This window comes from Oncorhynchus clarkii, chromosome 2, assembly GCF_045791955.1.
Source record: "Oncorhynchus clarkii lewisi isolate Uvic-CL-2024 chromosome 2, UVic_Ocla_1.0, whole genome shotgun sequence".
Taxonomy (NCBI): Eukaryota; Metazoa; Chordata; class Actinopteri; order Salmoniformes; family Salmonidae; genus Oncorhynchus; species Oncorhynchus clarkii.
The window spans coordinates 91,133,670-91,155,086 of NC_092148.1; the positions used below are offsets into that span (position 1 = coordinate 91,133,670).

General features: G+C 46.3%; 1 protein-coding gene and 1 pseudogene across 1 annotated transcript in view; both read left to right on the top strand.

Moving 5' to 3' along the window:
* Positions 1-14,525, top strand: part of LOC139376162 (DENN domain-containing protein 3-like) — a 32,659-nt pseudogene extending 18,134 nt beyond the window's left edge.
* A 3,737-nt stretch (positions 14,526-18,262) lies between these two features.
* The window catches only part of LOC139378532 (focal adhesion kinase 1-like), a 128,030-nt gene continuing 124,875 nt past the window's right edge, over positions 18,263-21,417 (top strand). Inside the window, exon 1 of the mRNA XM_071120794.1 lies at positions 18,263-18,348. Within this exon, the coding sequence (XP_070976895.1) occupies positions 18,312-18,348 (37 nt within the window). The 5' untranslated portion in view covers positions 18,263-18,311. The remainder of the gene's footprint in view (positions 18,349-21,417) is intronic.

Genomic DNA, 21,417 nt, shown 5'->3' on the forward strand with positions numbered 1-21,417 from the left:
CCTTCCGTTTTGCCATTTTTGATGGGTATCTGAAAGTTAATTTTACTGTGATGCTGACGACTGCTGTGCCAATAAATATTGAAATGAAGCAGCCTACTGCTCGGTGCGTCACCTTTGCATTGTGGGAAATGTAGTATTGGTGCGTGTAAAAGATCTGCGGGCTGCCGGCTTGCTGCGGGCCGGTTCTAATAATAAATCAAGATCATCAAAATCATCCCAGGGGCCGTAAAAAACCTTCTTGCGGGCCGGATGTGGCCCGCGGGCCTTGACTCTGACATATGTGCCTTATAGGATCCTCAGTACAGGCAGTGTGTGTATAAGTTGTCATGTTCCCTTTAAGGATCCTCAGTACAGGCAGTGTGTGTATAAGTTGTCATGTTCCCTTTAAGGATCCTCAGTACAGGCAGTGTGTGTATAAGTTGTCATGTTCCCTTTAAGGATCCTCAGTACAGGCAGTGTGTGTATAAGTTGTCATGTTCCCTTTAAGGATCCTCAGTACAGGCAGTGTGTGTATAAGTTGTCATGTTCCCTTTAAGGATCCTCAGTACAGGCAGTGTGTGTATAAGTTGTCATGTTCCCTTTAAGGATCCTCAGTACAGGCAGTGTGTGTATAAGTTGTCATGTTCCCTTTAAAGATCCTCAGTACAGGCAGTGTGTGTATAAGTTGTCATGTTCCCTTTAAAGATCCTCAGTACAGGCAGTGTGTGTATAAGTTGTCATGTTCCCTTTAAGGATCCTCAGTACAGGCAGTGTGTGTATAAGTTGTCATGTTCCCTTTAAGGATCCTCAGTACAGGCAGTGTGTGTATAAGTTGTCATGTTCCCTTTAAGGATCCTCAGTACATGCAGCAGGCTTTGACTAACGTCTTGCTCATGGATGCTGTGGTTGGCTGCCTTCAGACCCAGAAGGCCATATTTGCCGCCTCCAAACTGGCATACTTTGACAGAGTGAAACATGAAGGTATGCATTATGGTCCAGATGCACTTTCAATTCGTTTTTTTTGCATATAAATCATCTGTCACGGTGAGTGAATGAGGACCCAAAAGCGAATTAACTTAACAGAGCTTCTTTAATAACCAAACATAGGTAGGTTCAGACAGGCCGGCAGATTCCGACAGGACAGGACAAGGTTACAGCAAACATGACGATAGTCTGGTTCAGGCATGAAACACAACAAACAAGAATCCGACAAAGACAGGAGCAGAAACAGAGAGAGATATAGGGACCTAATCAGAGGGAAAAAGGGAACAGGTGGGAAACGGGGTGAATGGGTAGTTAGGAGGAGACAAGGAACAGCTGGGGGAAAGCGGGGGAGAAAAGGTAACCTAATACGACCAGCAGAGGGAGACAGGGTGAAAGGAAAGGACAGAAAGACACAACATGACAATACATGACAGTACCCCCCCACTCACCGAGCGCCTCCTGGCGCACTCGAGGAGGAAACCTGGCGGCAACGGAGGAAATCCTCGATCAGCGCACGGTCCAGCACGTCCCGAGAGGGAACCCAACTCCTCTCCTCAGGACCGTACCCCTCCCAATCTACGAGGTACTGGTGACCACGGCCCCGAGGACGCATGTCCAAAATCCTGCGGACCCTGTAGATGGGTGCGCCCTCGACAAGGATGGGGGGGGGGGGGGGAAGACGAGCGGGGGCGCGAAGAACGGGCTTGATACAGGAGACATGGAAGACCGGGTGGACGCGACGAAGGTATCGCGGAAGAAGAAGTCGAACTGCGACAGGATTAATGACCCGAGAAATACGGAACGGACCAATGAACCGCGGGGTCAACTTGCGAGAAGCCGTCTTAAGGGGAAGGTTCTGAGTGGAGAGCCAAACTCTCTGACCGCGACAATATCTAGGACTCTTAGTTCTACGCTTATTAGCAGCCCTCACAGTCTGCGTCCTATAACGGCAAAGTGCAGACCTGACCCTCTTCCAGGTGCGCTCGCAACGTTGGACAAAAGCCTGAGCGGAGGGGACGCTGGACTCGGCGAACTGAGATGAGAACAGCGGAGGCTGGTACCCGAGGCTACTCTGAAAAGGAGATAGCCCGGTCGCAGACGAAGGAAGCGAGTTGTGGGCGTATTCTGCCCAGGGGAGCTGTTCTGACCAAGACGCAGGGTTGCGAAAAGAAAGACTGCGTAAGATGCGACCAATAGTCTGATTGGCCCATTCTGCTTGACCGTTAGACTGGGGGTGAAAGCCGGAAGAGAGACTGACGGAAGCCCCAATCAAACGGCAAAACTCCCTCCAAAATTGAGACGTGAATTGCGGACCTCTGTCCGAAACGACGTCTGACGGAAGGCCATGAATTCTGAAAACATTCTCGATGATGATTTGTGCCGTCTCTTTAGCAGAAGGAAGCTTAGCAAGGGGAATGAAATGAGCCGCCTTAGAGAACCTATCGACAACCGTAAGAATAACAGTCTTCCCCGCTGACGAAGGCAGTCCGGTGACAAAATCTAAGGCGATGTGAGACCACGGTCGAGAGGGAATGGGAAGCGGCCTGAGACGGCCGGCAGGAGGAGAGTTACCGGACTTAGTCTGCGCGCAGACCGAACAAGCAGCCACGAAACGACGCGTGTCATGCTCCCGGGTGGGCCACCAAAAACGCTGGCGAATGGAAGCAAGCGTACCCCGAACGCCAGGGTGGCCGGCTAACTTGGCAGAGTGAGCCCACTGAAGAACGGCCAGACGAGTAGGAACGGGAACGAAAAGAAGGTTCCTAGGACAAGCGCGCGGCGACGGAGTGTGAGTGAGCGCTTGCTTTACCTGCCTCTCAATTCCCCAGACAGTCAACCCGACAACACGCCCCTCAGGGAGAATCCCCTCGGGGTCAGTGGAGGCTACTGAAGAACTGAAGAGACGAGATAAAGCATCAGGCTTGGTGTTCTTAGAGCCCGGACGATAAGAAATCACGAACTCGAAACGAGCGAAAAACAGCGCCCAACGCGCCTGACGCGCATTAAGTCGTTTGGCAGAACGGATGTACTCAAGGTTCCTATGGTCAGTCCAAACGACAAAAGGAACGGTCGCGCCCTCCAACCACTGTCGCCATTCGCCTAGGGCTAACCGGATGGCGAGCAGTTCGCGGTTTCCCACATCATAGTTACGTTCCGACGGCGACAGGCGATGAGAAAAATACGCGCATGGGTGGACCTTGTCGTCAGAGAGGGAGCGCTGAGAAAGAATGGCTCCCACGCCCACCTCTGACGCGTCAACCTCGACAACGAACTGTCTAGAGACGTCAGGTGTAACAAGGATAGGAGCGGATGTAAAACGATTCTTGAGGAGATCAAAAGCTCCCTGGGCGGAAACGGACCACTTAAAGCACGTCTTGACAGAAGTAAGGGCTGTGAGAGGAGCTGCCACCTGACCGAAATTACGGATGAAACGACGATAGAAGTTCGCGAAGCCGAGAAAGCGCTGCAGCTCGATGCGTGACTTAGGGGCGGGCCAATCAATGACAGCTTGGACCTTAGCGGGATCCATCTTAATGCCTTCAGCGGAAATAACAGAACCGAGAAATGTGACGGAGGAGGCATGAAAAGTGCACTTCTCAGCCTTCACAAAAAGACAATTCTCTAAAAGGCGCTGGAGGACACGTCGAACGTGCTGAACATGAATCTGGAGTGACGGTGAAAAAATCAGGATATCGTCAAGGTAAACGAAAACAAAGATGTTCAGCATGTCTCTCAGGACATCATTGACTAATGCCTGAAAGACAGCTGGAGCGTTAGCGAGGCCGAAAGGAAGAACCCGGTATTCAAAGTGCCCTAACGGAGTGTTAAACGCCGTCTTCCACTCGTCCCCCTCCCTGATGCGCACGAGATGGTAAGCGTTACGAAGGTCCAACTTAGTGAAAAACCTGGCTCCCTGCAGGATCTCGAAGGCTGAAGACATAAGAGGAAGCGGATAACGATTCTTCACTGTTATGTCATTCAGCCCTCGATAATCTATGCAGGGGCGCAGAGACCCGTCCTTCTTCTTGACAAAAAAAAACCCCGCTCCGGCGGGAGAGGAGGAGGGGACTATGGTACCGGCGTCAAGAGCTACAGACAAATAATCCTCGAGAGCCTTACGTTCGGGAGCCGACAGAGAGTATAGTCTACCCCGGGGGGGAGTGGTTCCCGGAAGGAGATCAATACTACAATCATACGACCGGTGTGGAGGAAGAGAGGTGGCCCTGGACCGACTGAACACCGTGCGCAGATCGTGATATTCCTCCGGCACCCCTGTCAAATCACCAGGCTCCTCCTGTGAAGAAGAGACAGAGGAAACAGGAGGGATAGCAGACATTAAACATTTCACATGACAAGAGACGTTCCAGGAGAGGATAGAATTACTAGACCAATTAATGGAAGGATTATGACAAACTAGCCAGGGATGGCCCAAAACAACAGGTGTAAAAGGTGAACGAAAAATTAAAAAAGAAATGGTTTCGCTATGATTACCAGAAACAGTGAGGGTTAAAGGTAGCGTCTCACGCTGAATCCTGGGGAGAGGACTACCATCCAGGGCGAACAAGGCCGTGGACTCCCTTAACTGTCTGAGAGGAATGTCATGTTCCCGAGCCCAGGTCTCGTCCATAAAACAGCCCTCCGCCCCAGAGTCTATTAAGGCACTGCAGGAAGCTGACGAACCGGACCGACAAGGTAGTGCAGGATCTTGAAGGAGAGACAGGAGTAGTAGCGCTCACCAGTAGCCCTCCGCTTACTGATGAGCTCTGGCTTTTACTGGACATGAAGTGACAAAATGACCAGCAGAACCGCAATAGAGACAGAGGCGGTTGGTGATTCTCCGTTCCCTCTCCTTAGTCGAGATGCGGATACCTCCCAGCTGCATAGGCTCAGCTCCCGAGCCGGCAGAGGAAGATGGTAGTGATGCGGAGAGGGGGGCAACGGAGAGCGCGAGCTCCTCTCCACGAGCTCGGTGACGAAGATCAACCCGTCGCTCAATGCGAATAGCGAGTTCAATCAAGGAATCCACGCTGGAAGGAACCTCCCGGGAGAGAATCTCATCCTTTACCTCTGCGCGGAGACCCTCCAGAAGACGAGCGAGCAAGGCCGGCTCGTTCCAGCCACTGGAAGCAGCAAGAGTGCGAAACTCAATAGAGTAGTCAGTTATGGATCGATTGCCTTGACATAGGGAAGACAGGGCCCTGGAAGCCTCCTCCCCAAAAACAGATCGATCAAAAACCCGTATCATCTCCTCCTTAAAGTCCTGATACTGGTTAGTACACTCAGCCCTTGCCTCCCAGATTGCCGTGCCCCACTCACGAGCCCGTCCAGTAAGGAGAGATATGACGTAGGCGACACGAGCAGTGCTCCTGGCGTAAGTGTTGGGCTGGAGAGAAAACACAATATCACACTGGGTGAGGAACGAGCGGCATTCAGTGGGCTCCCCAGAGTAACACGGCGGGTTATTGATTCTGGGCTCCGGAGATTCGAAAGCCCTGGAAGTGGCCGGTGGATCGAGGCGGAGATGGTGAACCTGTTCTGTGAGGTTGGAGACTTGGGTGGCCAGGGTCTCAACGGCATGTCGAGCAGCAGACAATTCCTGCTCGTGTCTGCCTAGCATCGCTCCCTGGATCTCGACGGCTGAGTGGAGAGGATCCGAAGTCGCTGGGTCCATTCTTGGTCGGATTCTTCTGTCATGGTGAGTGAATGAGGACCCAAAAGCGAATTAACTTAACAGAGCTTCTTTAATAACCAAACATAGGTAGGTTCAGACAGGCCGGCAGATTCCGACAGGACAGAACAAGGTTACAGCAAACATGACGATAGTCTGGTTCAGGCATGAAACACAACAAACAAGAATCCGACAAAGACAGGAGCAGAAACAGAGAGAGATATAGGGACCTAATCAGAGGGAAAAAGGGAACAGGTGGGAAACGGGGTGAATGGGTAGTTAGGAGGAGACAAGGAACAGCTGGGGGAAAGCGGGGGAGAAAAGGTAACCTAATACGACCAGCAGAGGGAGACAGGGTGAAAGGAAAGGACAGAAAGACACAACATGACAATACATGACATCATCTGTAAGCTTTACCATTTGTAAGTTTAATGGTGGGGTTCCGGACTAAAACACAAACTCAATGGAGAATCATTGAAAATGTATTTAGTCCAGGAGTTTCCAGGAAACCACCCCTTGGACTTCAAGGATCAAGTATACAACTAAATCAACAACATCGGATGTGCCTCTGAAGAACAATAGTGTGTGAAATTCATTGTGATTTTCTGTAATCCGGATCAGACATATTCTGATATGTCATTTTTTTCTGCTTTCTGTTTTGTTGTCTGTAAGCAGTTCCTGTGATGGTTCCAAAGACAACATTGGAGACGTTGAAACACAAGATCAATCCATCACTAGACCTCCCAGCCCCACAGACTGTACATGTCTTACTCTACACACCAGGTGAGGGGAAACAGACAGCTGGCTTTCTGTTACTCTACACACCAGGTGAGGGGAAACAGACCGCTGACTTTCTGTTACTCTACACACCAGGTGAGGGGAAACAGACAGCTGACTTTCTGTTACTCTACACACCAGGTGAGGGGAAACAGACGGCTGACTTTCTGTTACTCTACACACCAGGTGAGGGGAAACAGACGGCTGACTTTCTGTTACTCTACACACCAGGTGAGGGGAAACAGACAGCTGACTTTCTGTTACTCTACACACCAGGTGAGGGGAAACAGACCGCTGACTTTCTGTTACTCTACACACCAGGTGAGGGGAAACAGACGGCTGACTTTCTGTTACTCTACACACCAGGTGAGGGGAAACAGACAGCTGACTTTCTGTTACTCTACACACCAGGTGAGGGGAAACAGACGGCTGACTTTCTGTTACTCTACACACCAGGTGAGGGGAAACAGACAGCTGACTTTCTGTTACTCTACACACCAGGTGAGGGGAAACAGACAGCTGACTTTCTGTTACTCTACACACTAGTGTGAGGGGAAACAGACAGCTGACTTTCTGTTACTCTACACACCAGGTGAGGGGAAACAGACAGCTGACTTTCTGTTACTCTACACACCAGGTGAGGGGAAACAGACAGCTGACTTTCTGTTACTCTACACACCAGGTGAGGGGAAACAGACGGCTGACTTTCTGTTACTCTACACACCAGGTGAGGGGAAACAGACGGCTGACTTTCTGTTACTCTACACACCAGGTGAGGGGAAACAGACGGCTGACTTTCTGTTACTCTACACACCAGGTGAGGGGAAACAGACAGCTGACTTTCTGTTACTCTACACACCAGGTGAGGGGAAACAGACAGCTGACTTTCTGTTACTCTACACACCAGGTGAGGGGAAACAGACAGCTGACTTTCTGTTACTCTACACACCAGGTGAGGGGAAACAGACGGCTGACTTTCTGTTACTCTACACACCAGGTGAGGGGAAACAGACGGCTGACTTTCTGTTACTCTACACACCAGGTGAGGGGAAACAGACAGCTGACTTTCTGTTACTCTACACACCAGGTGAGGGGAAACAGACAGCTGACTTTCTGTTACTCTACACACCAGGTGAGGGGAAACAGACAGCTGACTTTCTGTTACTCTACACACCAGGTGAGGGGAAACAGACGGCTGACTTTCTGTTACTCTACACACCAGGTGAGGGGAAACAGACAGCTGACTTTCTGTTACTCTACACACCAGGTGAGGGGAAACAGACGGCTGACTTTCTGTTACTCTACACACCAGGTGAGGGGAAACAGACAGCTGACTTTCTGTTACTCTACACACTAGTGTGAGGGGAAACAGACAGCTGACTTTCTGTTACTCTACACACCAGGTGAGGGGAAACAGACAGCTGACTTTCTGTTACTCTACACACCAGGTGAGGGGAAACAGACGGCTGACTTTCTGTTACTCTACACACCAGGTGAGGGGAAACAGACGGCTGACTTTCTGTTACTCTACACACCAGGTGAGGGGAAACAGACAGCTGACTTTCTGTTACTCTACACACCAGGTGAGGGGAAACAGACGGCTGACTTTCTGTTACTCTACACACCAGGTGAGGGGAAACAGACAGCTGACTTTCCGTTACTCTACACACCAGGTGAGGGGAAACAGACAGCTGACTTTCTGTTACTCTACACACCAGGTGAGGGGAAACAGACGGCTGACTTTCTGTTACTCTACACACCAGGTGAGGGGAAACAGACAGCTGGCTTTCTGTTACTCTACACACCAGGTGAGGGGAAACAGACCGCTGACTTTCTATCATAGTTTGTCTCTTATCTTCACTCTGATGTATCTGCTTGTAAGATAGAAGCTGTTTACATGCCAGTTAAGTTCATGTCCTAACATGTCCTGTAAGGTGCATGTCCTAACATGTCCTGTAAGGTGCATGTCCTAACATGTCCTGTAAGGTGCATGTCCTAACATGTCCTGTAAGGTGCATGTCCTAACATGTCCTGTAAGGTGCATGTCCTAACATGTCCTGTAAGGTGCATGTCCTAACATGTCCTGTAAGGTGCATGTCCTAACATGTCCTGTAAGGTGCATGTCCTAACATGTCCTGTATGGTGCATGTCCTAACATGTCCTGTATGGTGCATGTCCTAACATGTCCTGTATGGTGCATGTCCTAACATGTCCTGTATGGTGCATGTCCTAACATGTCCTGTATGGTGCATGTCCTAACATGTCCTGTATGGTGCATGTCCTAACATGTCCTGTATGGTGCATGTCCTAACATGTCCTGTAAGGTGCATGTCCTAACATGTCCTGTAAGGTGCATGTCCTAACATGTCCTGTAAGGTGCATGTCCTAACATGTCCTGTATGGTGCATGTCCTAACATGTCCTGTATGGTGCATGTCCTAACATGTCCTGTATGGTGCATGTCCTAACATGTCCTGTAAGGTGCATGTCCTGTAAGGTGCATGTCCTGTAAGGTGCATGTCCTAACATGTCCTGTAAGGTACATGTCCTGTAAGGTGCATGCCCTAACATGTCCTGTAAGGTGCATGTCCTAACATGTCCTGTAAGGTGCATGTCCTAACATGTCCTGTAAGGTGCATGTCCTAACATGTCCTGTAAGGTGCATGTCCTAACATGTCCTGTAAGGTGCATGTCCTAACATGTCCTGTAAGGTGCATGTCCTAACATGTCCTGTAAGGTGCATGTCCTAACATGTCCTGTAAGGTGCATGTCCTAACATGTCCTGTAAGGTGCATGCCCTAACATGTCCTGTATGGTGCATGTCCTAACATGTCCTGTATGGTGCATGTCCTAACATGTCCTGTAAGGTGCATGTCCTAACATGTCCTGTAAGGTGCATGTCCTAACATGTCCTGTAAGGTGCATGTCCTAACATGTCCTGTATGGTGCATGTCCTAACATGTCCTGTATGGTGCATGTCCTAACATGTCCTGTAAGGTGCATGTCCTAACACATCTGAGTGGAAACCAGAGGAGCTTTGAAGCCGTAATAGTTGGCTGCAAATACACACTAGTGGAAAGCACCCAGACAGGCCTAATTATTTGTCTACTCTCAGCTGTTTATGTAGATGAATACATGTATTGTCAAAGTTTGTCTAATTTCTTCACACTTGTCAGGTGTGGTAACTTATGAACTTGTTGTACTGTACAGTGTGAGTCAACAAAACTTAATATATCACTGACCGGCTCAACATTTGAAATAGTTTATTTTTTACATTGGTTAAAAGTAGAAGCTCAGAGCTACAAAATGATATATGCATTTTTGAGGAACAATGGGAAAGTAATTCTGCAAGTTGATAAACTTGTAAACTCACTTTTGAGAAAAGGACATTTTGAATGTTTTGGAGAGCTCTCCTTTGTCTACACCCATTCAGCATTGTTCACACACTCTTAAGCCTTAGCTCCACCCATCTCTTTAAGGATTCACATGTGAGGTCATGTGCTAAACAGTGAGTAGTGTAGTAAAGATTTAAAGTGGTAGTAGCCAACAACATGGAAAAATTCCAGGTAAACAGAAAGTGTCCAGATAAAAAAGACTTTATAAATATTAGATGGCTCTTACCCAGACACACTTGTCTAAATTGATGGGCCATGTGAAAGAAATGCTATAACCCCCAGCCACGTCCAGTGGTGGAAAAGGTATTCTGGTCATACTTGAGTAAATGTAATGATACCTTAATAGAAAATAACAGAAGTAAAAGTCACCCAGTAAAATACTACTTGAGTAAAAGTCTAAAAGTATTTGGTTTTAAAAATACTTAAGTATCAAAAGTAAATGGAATAAAATGTACTTTAGTATCAAAGGTAAAATAAATGATTTATACAAATTCCTTATAGTGAACCAGACGGCCTAATTGTTTTATTTTTATTGCCGGATAGCCAGGGGTACACTCCAACACTCCACTCCAACACTCCACTCCAACACTCCACTCCAACACTCCAACACTCCAACACTCCAACACTCCAACACTCCAACACTCCACTCCAACACTCCAACACTCCAACACTCCAAGACATAATTTACAAACAAAGCATGTGTGTTTAGTGAATCCTCCAGATCAGAGGCAGTAGGGATGACCAAGGATGTTCACTTGATGTGTGTGAATGGGACCATTTTCCTGTCACAATGTAACGAGTACTTTTGGGTGTCCAGGGAAATGTATGGAGTAAAAGGTACATTATTTTCTTTCTGTAGTGAAGTAAAAGTTGCCAAAAAAAGAATAGTAGGATCTGAAAGGCAGTGAAAAACCCACATATTCTGTTGTAATGCAGAGCTACAGTGTATACCTTATACATATCATCTATATGCCTGTGGGAGTATCCATCGACTGGCTGACCCATGGATTGTGTATTTAACTTTTAGTGTATTTGATTTTGATGTAGACATTCGCAGATAAAAGCTGAATTGCTGTGACTGACTACAGTCTCTCTCTCTCTCTCCCTCTCTGTTTATCCAGGCCAGTTGAGTTACTCTGAGGCAGACGGAGATGGGAACCCCAAGCTGTGGTGTGCCCTCAGTGGTGGGAGGGTGGTTGTGTTTGATGCAGCCAGCTGGTCCATGCAGCAGAACTGTGTTCAAGTGGGATCCTCCCAACTGGTATGATGTCTGCAAGCAGACACACACCATTTCCCCTGCGCTCTCCCTGGACTATCACTTGAGCCTTCCTACTAGGCTCTGTTCCAATATCCACATTAGTGTAGCAGAACACTTAGAGAGAAGCATTGGATTTGGCCATACATTCTAAGGGTTATATGTGAGTGGATATTGGAACATATCCTTTGTTTCTGTGAAATTACTTACAGATATCCTTTGAAAAGAAATTGTTATATTGAATTAAGTACACAGTGATATCTTTCTCTCGCTCTCTAGCTCTCTGTTTCACTTGTTCTCTCTTCCTCTCTCTTTCTCTCTCTCTCTCTAGCTCTCTTTCACTCGTTCTTTCTCTCTCCCCTTCTAGTTCTGTTTCACTTGTTTTCTCTCTCTCTCTCTCTCTCTCTCTCTCTCTCTCTCTCTCTCTCTCTCGTGTTACCTCCTTTCTGTGGCTTAATGAGGTATGAACAGGAGTGCCTGCCATTCACATGACAGTGGATTAAACCTGGATATGGATGCGTCCAAAATAGCACCCTATTCCCTATATAGTGCACTTCTTTTGACGAGAGTCCTATGGGTCTTGGTCAAAAGTAGTGCACTATATAGGGAATAGGTGCCATTTGGGATGCATTTATGTGCTGAATACGTGGCTTTATTATGTGCACAGAACTGCATGCTGGGATTGGACCAGGATCAAGTATGGATTGGCTCCCAGGATTCCATCATTTACATAATTGACACTCGCAGCATGTCCTGCAATAAGCAGCTGACAGAGCACAGGCATGAGGTTATGGACTTTGCCCTGGAGGAGAGTGACAAGATGAGGTAAAATGTTACACATATAGTACCGTATGTCTGTGTCCCACAGTACACCCTATTCCCTATATACTGTAGGGCACTCTTTCATGCTACAGTCACTTCACCCTCACAAACTGTTAACCCATGTGTGATGCTGAGGATTCTATGTTGAAGGAAGGATAATGTGTTAGAACTGCCTGTTCCAATGCACCTATTGCAGAAAGGGGTTCTTCTAACTGTCCCACCCCAGTATCATAGTGCACCTATTGCAGAAAGGAGTTCTTCTAACTGTCCCACCCCAGTATCATAGTGCACCTATTGCAGAAAGGAGTTCTTCTAACTGTCCCACCCCAGTATCATAGTGCACCTATTGCAGAAAGGGGTTCTTCTAACTGTCCCACCCCAGTATCATAGTGCACCTATTGCAGAAAGGAGTTCTTCTAACTGTCCCACCCCAGTATCATAGTGCACCTATTGCAGAAAGGAGTTCTTCTAACTGTCCCACCCCAGTATCATAGTGCACCTATTGCAGAAAGGAGTTCTTCTAACTGTCCCACCCCAGTATCATAGTGCACCTATTGCAGAAAGGAGTTCTTCTAACTGTCCCACCCCAGTATCATAGTGCACCTATTGCAGAAAGGAGTTCTTCTAACTGTCCCACCCCAGTATCATAGTGCACCTATTGCAGAAAGGAGTTCTTCTAACTGTCCCACCCCAGTATCATAGTGCAAGAATGTTAGAACATGGAGTGTTTTTGATGTCTATTTCCAACCAGCAGATGGCAGCAGTGTACTTAAACTACTTCTTTACTTTGCCCTCAGTGAATCATCAGTAGTTAGACCACAATCAGGCTTCTTTCTACATGGTGCTTGTTTTAATCCAACTGTCCCTCTCCTCCCCCCCAGACAGACATACTCCTGTAGTGCCGATGGAACAGTCATTCTGTGGGACCTCTCAACGCTCATAGTGAAAAAGCAGTTTCAACTGACCTGTGATAGGCTTATGTCCATTCAGCTCTTCAATGGAACACTGTGGTGCTGTAAGTAAACTCACTCAGTCATAGTTATACTCTAACTGTATATTATATTCTATTTTTTTATATACTCCTATGTATTATATACCCTGCCAATGATCAATTAACAAAGTGTGTCAATTGACCACAAGATAACATGCTAACAACAGCAAGCATCTAGACAGAAACCTTTGTTTGTTTTGTTCCCATCTGTTATGTTGACTAGGTGCCAGAGACGGCATCGTTGAACTGAGGAAGAACGGAACCCCACATCGTAAGATGACACTTCCTGAGGATCTACGGAGCATTCCCACTGAGTTCAGCAGCCTCATCCTCTTCTTAGAGGTAGTAGGCCCATGTTCCCTTCATCTTGGAGATTTCACTGAACCAAGATCTTTATCTCATACTAGGCCTTCACCATGGCCGCCAAGTGGCCTCAATAATCAAGCCAGACACTTATGTATTTTTGCAGCCTTCCAACAGTCAGTTTGCTTGTCAATGAGAGTGTCATGAGCTGATGGCTAAACCAGTCCACTGTGTGTTTCTTTCAGAGGGGCCAGTTGTGGACGAGCTGTTCTGATTCTGACGAGCTCTGTCTCTGGCACTGTAAAGACCTGACCAAGCCTTTCCTGAGGGTGCGGCTGCAGAACTGTACAGGGGTCAACTGTATGATCAAGGTTAAGAATCAGGTGAGAAAATAATGGGCTCAGTTGGATGTTCTTTGCGTGTTTTGCTGGTAACACTTTAATGGAAGGGTACCAACATAATAACCTCCTTAACACGTTACTATTCACACATACCAAACACATTCAGAAGATTCTGGCAACAACGGTCTTTCTCAGGTGGTGCAATTTCTACAAAAGCTTGTAAAGTAGCAGTTAAAATAGTACCGTACTTAGAAATGATACCATACATTCTACCCTACCATCATTATTTTATCTCTCATAGTAATGATCAGAGTGTCCAGAGCGAACTCTGAGTTTTATTTAGGTAGTGAATGTCACAGTACAACTGCAAATCCTCAACAAGCTTCTCTTCATTATTTGTCTCCTCCCCCTCCCTCGTCCAGATCTGGGTTGGCTGCAGCGGGCCGAGCCCTGACCAGTGCAGGATGAGTGGGAAGATCTACATAGTGGACACAGAGAGCCACAGTGTAGAGAAGGAGCTGATGGCCCACACAGACAGTGTCCAGGCACTGTGCTCTGCAGAGGGCCGCTATGTACTCAGTGGCTCCGCCTGCCAGGATGGCAAAATCGCCATTTGGAAGGTTGAGTAGAGGACGAGTAGCCTGGTCCAGTATCTGTTTGTGTGGTTTTGCCAACTCTTTTAAGTGAATGAAATGTTTGGCACAACAATGACAGGAGTTTCCTAAACAGCAGAAATAGATGTGGGACCAGGTTAGAGGAAGAGCCCTGCAGACCCCGAGGAGTCCTACAGGTCTGAAGAGGCTATAGCCCCCTCAAACTCAACTCTGGACCTGGAAGCCAGTTCCACTGCTTTGTTTCATTGTTCCCCTCTAATCAGGGACTGATTTAGACCTGGGACTCCAGGTGGGTGATTCCCCTCTAATCAGGGACTGATTTAGACCTGGGACTCCAGGTGGGTGATTCCCCTCTAGTCAAGGACTGATTTAGACCTGGGACTCCAGGTGGGTGATTCCCCTCTAGTCAAGGACTGATTTAGACCTGGGACTCCAGGTGGGTGATTCCCCTCTAATCAGGGACTGATTTAGACCTGGGACTCCAGGTGGGAGATTCCCCTCTAGTCAGGGACTGATTTAGACCTGGGACTCCAGGTGGGAGATTCCCCTCTAATCAGGGACTGATTTAGACCTGGGACTCCAGGTGGGTGATTCCCCTCTAGTCAGGGACTGATTTAGACCTGGGACTCCAGGTGGGTGATTCCCCTTTAATCAGGGACTGATTTAGACCTGGGACTCCAGGTGGGTGATTCCCCTCTAATCAGGGACTGATTTAGACCTGGGACTCCAGGTGGTTGATTCCCATCTAATCAGGGACTGATTTAGACCTGGGACTCCAGGTGGGTGATTCCCCTCTAATCAGGGACTGATTTAGACCTGGGACTCCAGGTGGGTGATTCCCCTCTAATCAGGGACTGATTTAGACCTGGGACTCCAGGTGGGTGATTCCCCTCTAATCAGGGACTGATTTAGACCTGGGACTCCAGGTGGGTGATTCCCCTCTAGTCAAGGACTGATTTAGACCTGGGACTCCAGGTGGGTGATTCCCCTCTAATCAGGGACTGATTTAGACCTGGGACTCCAGGTGTTTGCAATGAATTAACAGGTAGAACAGAAAAGCAGCAGGCTCCGGAGGGGGTCAGAGTTGAATGTCCCTGCTATAGACTTAAATTGTTCTTATTTTCCCTGAACACCTCAGAGACGGTGAGCTTCTAAATGTTTTTGCTCATAGCTTTGTTCTAAAATGTGCTTTTCCTGGATTAAGGACTCAAGGTTGGCCATTTTGTTTTTCACATCCTTCCATGTCTGTGTCCAAAATGGCCCCACGCTGCTCCACCTTGTTGTCTGTCCAACCCCACCATGCTGCTCCACCTTGTTGTCTGTCCAACCCCACCACGCTGCTCCACCTTGTTGTCTGTCCAACCCCACCACGCTGCTCCACCTTGTTGTCTGTCCAACCCCACCACGCTGCTCCACCTTGTTGTCTGTCCAACCCCACCACGCTGCTCCACCTTGTTGTCTGTCCAACCCCACCATGCTGCTCCACCTTGTTGTCTGTCCAACCCCACCACGCTGCTCCACCTTGTGGTCTGTCCCCCAACCCCACCATGCTGCTCCACCTTGTGGTCTGTCCCCCAACCCCACCATGCTGCTCCACCTTGTGGTCTGCCCCCCAACCCCACCATGCTGCTCCACCTTGTGGGCTGCTCCCCCCCCCCCCCCATCCCACAGTACTCAGCAGCTCCACCTTGTTGTCTGTCCAACCCCACCATGCTGGTCCACCTTGTTGTCTGTCCAACCCCACCATGCTGCTCCACCTTGTGATCTGCCCCCCAACCCCACCATGCTGCTCCACCTTGTGGTCTGTCCCCCCCCCCCATCCCACCGTACTCAGCAGCACCACCTTGTTCGAAAATGTGAGGACCCTGCTATTCCCTATATAGTACACTACTTTTGACCAGGGCCCTATAGAGAATAGGGTGCCATTAGGGATGTATACAGTGGACATTGAGGCTCAGGGAATGACATGATCATGAAGAACCCTGTCATCCTCTGTTCTCTTTATGTTGGGGTCTGCCTGTATATACTGGATGATGATGATGTAATAGCATTTCTCTGACTGTTTCACAATGTTTTGATTTTTTTTCACAAAAAAATATTCTGGATACACTAAATGTCTTCTTTCAGATTCATATTTCTGCCTCACCCATGTCTTAGCTGTCACATACAATAAAAAAAATATTGTACAGTTATTTAGTATTTATTCCTATGCTGATTCATGCAAGTCAACCTTTCTTTCATATACATATAACAATTATGCACCCTGGGGACATCCCAAATGGGACCCTATTCCCTATAAAGTGCACTACTTTTGACCAGGGCCCGTAAGGCTATGTGCAAAGTTACTGCACTATTTAGGGAATAGAGTGTCGTTTAGTATGCCGACTGGGTCTCTGCTATGGGCCTGGCTTGCTGTGTGTTGTAGTATTATGCAGAGAGCTAATGAAAGGAATGTTTTGGGATGTGTCTGTTAGACAATGGAAACACAGAGTTCTCTTGCTGTGTCTGTGGGTGGGTGTGAATGACATGTAAATGTGAGTCTATTTAACCACAGAGAACTCAGTTGTCAATGCTTTTTTTTGCATTGCAAAATAATATTATTTCTAATGTATTTAGCTATTTGTAATATCAATATCAATATCATTTGTATTAGTCACTTTAGTATAAGAATATACGTTTTTGTGAAGTACTGTCATTCTCATTGATGTAATTGTCATGTGAAAAGCTATTTACAAGTAGAACAAGTTCTGATTATTTTTTTTTGCCAGCTGAGATGGTCAGTGAGTCCACTGAACTCTCCGGCCGTTTCTACTGGGTATGGTCACTACACGGTCAATACATGGTCACTACACGTCAGCCATATTGGAAGTATCAGGATGCAGTGCTGCTGTGTCAGTGGTTACCGAGAGTAGGGCGCTAGAGCGCGGTGTTGCGGAGAAACAAACGGAGAGGGAACCACACACAGCCCGACGGTTATTACGGGATTGGAACACATATTTGCAGGATAGGAGACCGGTTAACGGAAATAGTTGAGTTGGATCTTCAATAGTAAAGATATACGTGAGTATAACGTGGCCTTGTACAGTTTTGAATGATGTGGAGGATATTAAATAACTTTAACATTAGCCAGTTAGCATAGTAAGACCCCGGTCATTGACAATGGGTTGCAGTGAGAGTCGGAGCATTCAGTTAGCCTACTTTAATTTGCGTTTTTGGTGAAGAAAACACGGTTTCATTTGATGGCGAAAAGGGGAATATAGCCTTTATGCAGATTAATATGCATGTTTCTGTAAACAGTGGTGCAGTGTCCGAATCTCTCACGCCTAGGTGCAAGGTTCAGGGAACACAGCATGTCCTATTCAAATAGTGTGCAGCGAGTGGCTACATTTCGAGTGGCAACATTAGGGAAATGATACAATGCTAGTTTAAAACAAAAAAAAGTGATTACAACATTGTTACGATGTTACAAATTGTAACAACTCTCATGGTTGTTTGGAGAGCTCGCTACATTGTATGTCATTGCATGATATAGTTCTGTAGCCGGCTCAGCCCCAGCCATTCTGCATGCTGTTGTTTAAAGGACCTGAGTAAGGTATAACGTTACTTGCAGGGGAAGATTAGAGGAGACCCCAGTATCCTCTGTATTTGACACGCTGATGGAATTACACAAGTCGAACATAGACTGTTCCTTATTCCACTTGTCTAATAACAAAAAACTGCTAAACTCCATAGGCAATTACAAGGCAACAACTATATTACGATGTAACAAAACATGTATAATAACCGTAATTGTGTTAAGAGGTTCACAGATATTGAGCTTTCTTCAGTTACTGCTACAGTGCAAACAGGAGAGACTGCTCACAAACTGTAATGATTATTGTTTTTTTTTTTACAATGAGTTGCATTGATTTGTTGACTCTGCGTATGATTGCAGGCAAGCAGCATGGTTTTATCTGCATGCCTGAATCATCTATGTGTTTGTTTCCACGATCAGTATCATTGTTGCCGCCGTGCATGCTGGTGTAACAAGTTAAAGCTAGTGTGTGAAGGGAGGAGTTTGGAAGCCAGGAGGAGGAGGGCCAGGTGTGTTGGTAAGAGGGTGTCAGGTTATCAGCTCAGTAGCACTGACAGAAGTGATTTGCACCAGTTGGAAATACTCTTACATGTAAATAGCCTACAAATATGCAGTTCTGGAATATCCTGGGCTGCGGAAATGGAGGTACGTGTGCTATATTTATATCCATAATACAACTGACCGTTTTTGAGAAGCAGTGGTAGGCTTGTTTGGCTGAGAACTGAACGTGTGTCTGTCTCAAGAAGAGTGAGTCAGTGTGCCTGAGATAAGGGCAGGAATTTTCTCATGTCATGGCCGTGCATGCAGTTGCATGTGAAACTTCACAGACAGGTAAAAGTTGTTTGTAGCATGAACATCATGTTACTAGTGACATCAGGCATTTTTTTGTAGAGGAATCATACAGGGGTATAGAGAGCAGGAGAACCGTACAGAATGTTGTACTGAGTGTTCAACCCTCAGAAGAACCCATAGCCTAGCTTGTTTGTCAATGTTACCTGATAAATTCCAGGACACCGATGTATACCTCAGAGAATGTGCTGCTTCAGGGTTCGTCTTCTGATATGAGTCATCTCGTCACATCTAATGGCTTGTAATAACCAGAAATATCAGCAGTTATAATGTGGGTATGAGAATAGATGTCTATGCTTCTGCCCATGATGATACGGGTACACACAGTGCAATATGTGCCATACACTAACTAACCCTATAGATGTGGTCTTGGTAGAGTAGGCAAAACGATGTGAATGAAACCACACAGTCAAAGACCTGGGTTTCTTTCACTTCCATGTCCTGACAACAATAGTCAAATCAACTGTAGTCAAATCAACTGTAGTCAAATGAAGGCAGAGATTGTCGACAAATGTAAGCCGAGATTTTGTTGTGTAGAAAATGTTCCTTTTGATGTCGACACAGCCCCTCCAGAGGGCGATCCAGCTGTTATGTATCGCGTCACAATGTTTTGAACAAATTCCAATCTCAGGCATAGACAAGCCTTCCGTTCAGTTAGATTTGAGATGATCAGATGTTCACTGCCATTGTATGTTTTACAGGTCCACCGATTATGATTTTTCAACGCCGATACCGATTATTGGAGGACCAAAAAAGCCGATACAGATTAATTGGCCGATTTAAAAGAAAAATGTATTTGTAATAATGACAATTACAACATTACTGAATGAACACTTATTATAACTTAATATAATACATCAATAAAATCAATTTAGCCTCAAGTAAATAATGAAGCATGTTCAATTTGGTTTAAATCAAGAAAGTAAAAGTGCAATATGTGCTATATACGAAAGCTAACGTTTTAGTTCCTTGCTCAGAACATGAGAACATATGAAAGCTGGTGGTTCCTTTTAACATGAGTCTTCAATATTCCCAGGTAAGAAGTTTTAGGTTATAGTTATTCTAGGAATTATAGGACTATTTCTCTCTATACCATTTGTATTTCCTTAACCTTTGACTATTGGATGTTCTTATAGGCACTTTAGCATTGCCAGTGTAACAGTATAGCTTCCGTCCCTCTCCTCGCTCCTCCCTGGGCTCGAACCAGGAACACATCGACAACAGCCACTAGCTCTCAAGCTTAGCCTTTTGTTAACAACACTGTCATCTCAGATTTTCAAAATATGCTTTTCAACCATAGCAAAACAAGCATTTGTGTAAGAGTATTGATACCTAGCGTAGCATTCAGCGTAGCATTCAGCGTAGCATTCAGCGTAGCATTCAGCGTAGCATTCAGCGTGCAACATTTTCACAAAAACAAGAAAAGCATTCAAATAAAATAATTTACCTTTGAAGAACTTCAGATGTTTTCAATGAGGAGACTCTCAGTTAGATAGCAAATTTTCAGTTTTTCTGAACATTTCTGTGTATTAGAAATCGCTCCGTTTTGTACATCACGTTTGGCTACCAAAAAAAAAACGAAAATTCAGTCATCAAAACGCCAAACTTTTTTCCAAATTAACTCCATAATATCGACTGAAACATGGCAAACGTTGTTTAGAATCAACCCTCAAGGTGTTTTTCACATATCTCTTCGATGATATCGTTCGTGGAAGCCTGGTTACTTCTCTCTATCAAATAGAAAAATAGTTGCACCTGGCGTTTGCGCACCAATTTCGACGCAGGACACCAGGCGGACACCTGGTAAATGTAGTCTCTTATGGTCAATCTTCCAATGATATGCCTACAAATACGTCACAATGCTGCCGACACCTTGGGGATACGGCGAAAGTCTAAGCTCATTCCTGTCGCATTCACAGCCATATAAGGAGACAATGGAAAACAGCGCCTCAGAAATTTTGCTCATTTCCTGTTTGAAGTTTCATCTTGGTTTCACCTGTAGCATCAGTTCTGGGGCACTCACAGACAATATCTTTGCAGATTTTGAAACGTCAGAGTGTTTTCTTTCCAAAGCTGTCAATTATATGCATAGTCGAGCATCTTTTCGTGACAAAATATTGTGCTTAAAACGGGAACGTTTTTTTATCCAATAATGAAATAGCGCCCCCATAGTTACAACAGGTTAACTGACTTGCCTAGTTAAATAAAGGTATAAAATATATATATTTTAATCGTCAAATTGGCGCCCAAAAATACCGACTTCCGATTGTTATGAGAACTTGAAATCGGCCCTAATTAATCGGCCATTCCGATTAATCGGTCGACCTCTAGTATGTATTTACATTACACAGATCCAGATTGATAATATGTATATGAAGGAACAGGCTAACCTTGCAATCTCAGTTTGCCTCAGGGAACCTCAGGTCTTCAAATGCTCAACTTATCTATGTGGATTCATCGATGGAATTTGCATTAACCTGACTTTCATGTTATTGTGTAAAAACCCACATTGACACTTTTTCCATATTTGCCATCTGTTTGTAATTTCTCTGTATTGTGATGATAGGCCCTCAGTGGGGAAAAGAGGCCTACTGAGCTTGCTGAACATGAACATGAACACCTTTTTCATTTATTATTGAACCTTTATTTAACAAGTCAGTTAAGAAGAAATTCTTATTCACAATGACGGCCTACCCCGGCCAAACCCTAACTTGGGACCACACTGGGCCAATTGTGCACCGCCCTATGGGACTCCCAATGACGGCCTACCCCGGGACCACACTGGGCCAATTGTGCACCGCCCTATGGGACTCCCAATGACGGCCTACCCCGGCCAAACCCTAACTTGGGACCACACTGGGCCAA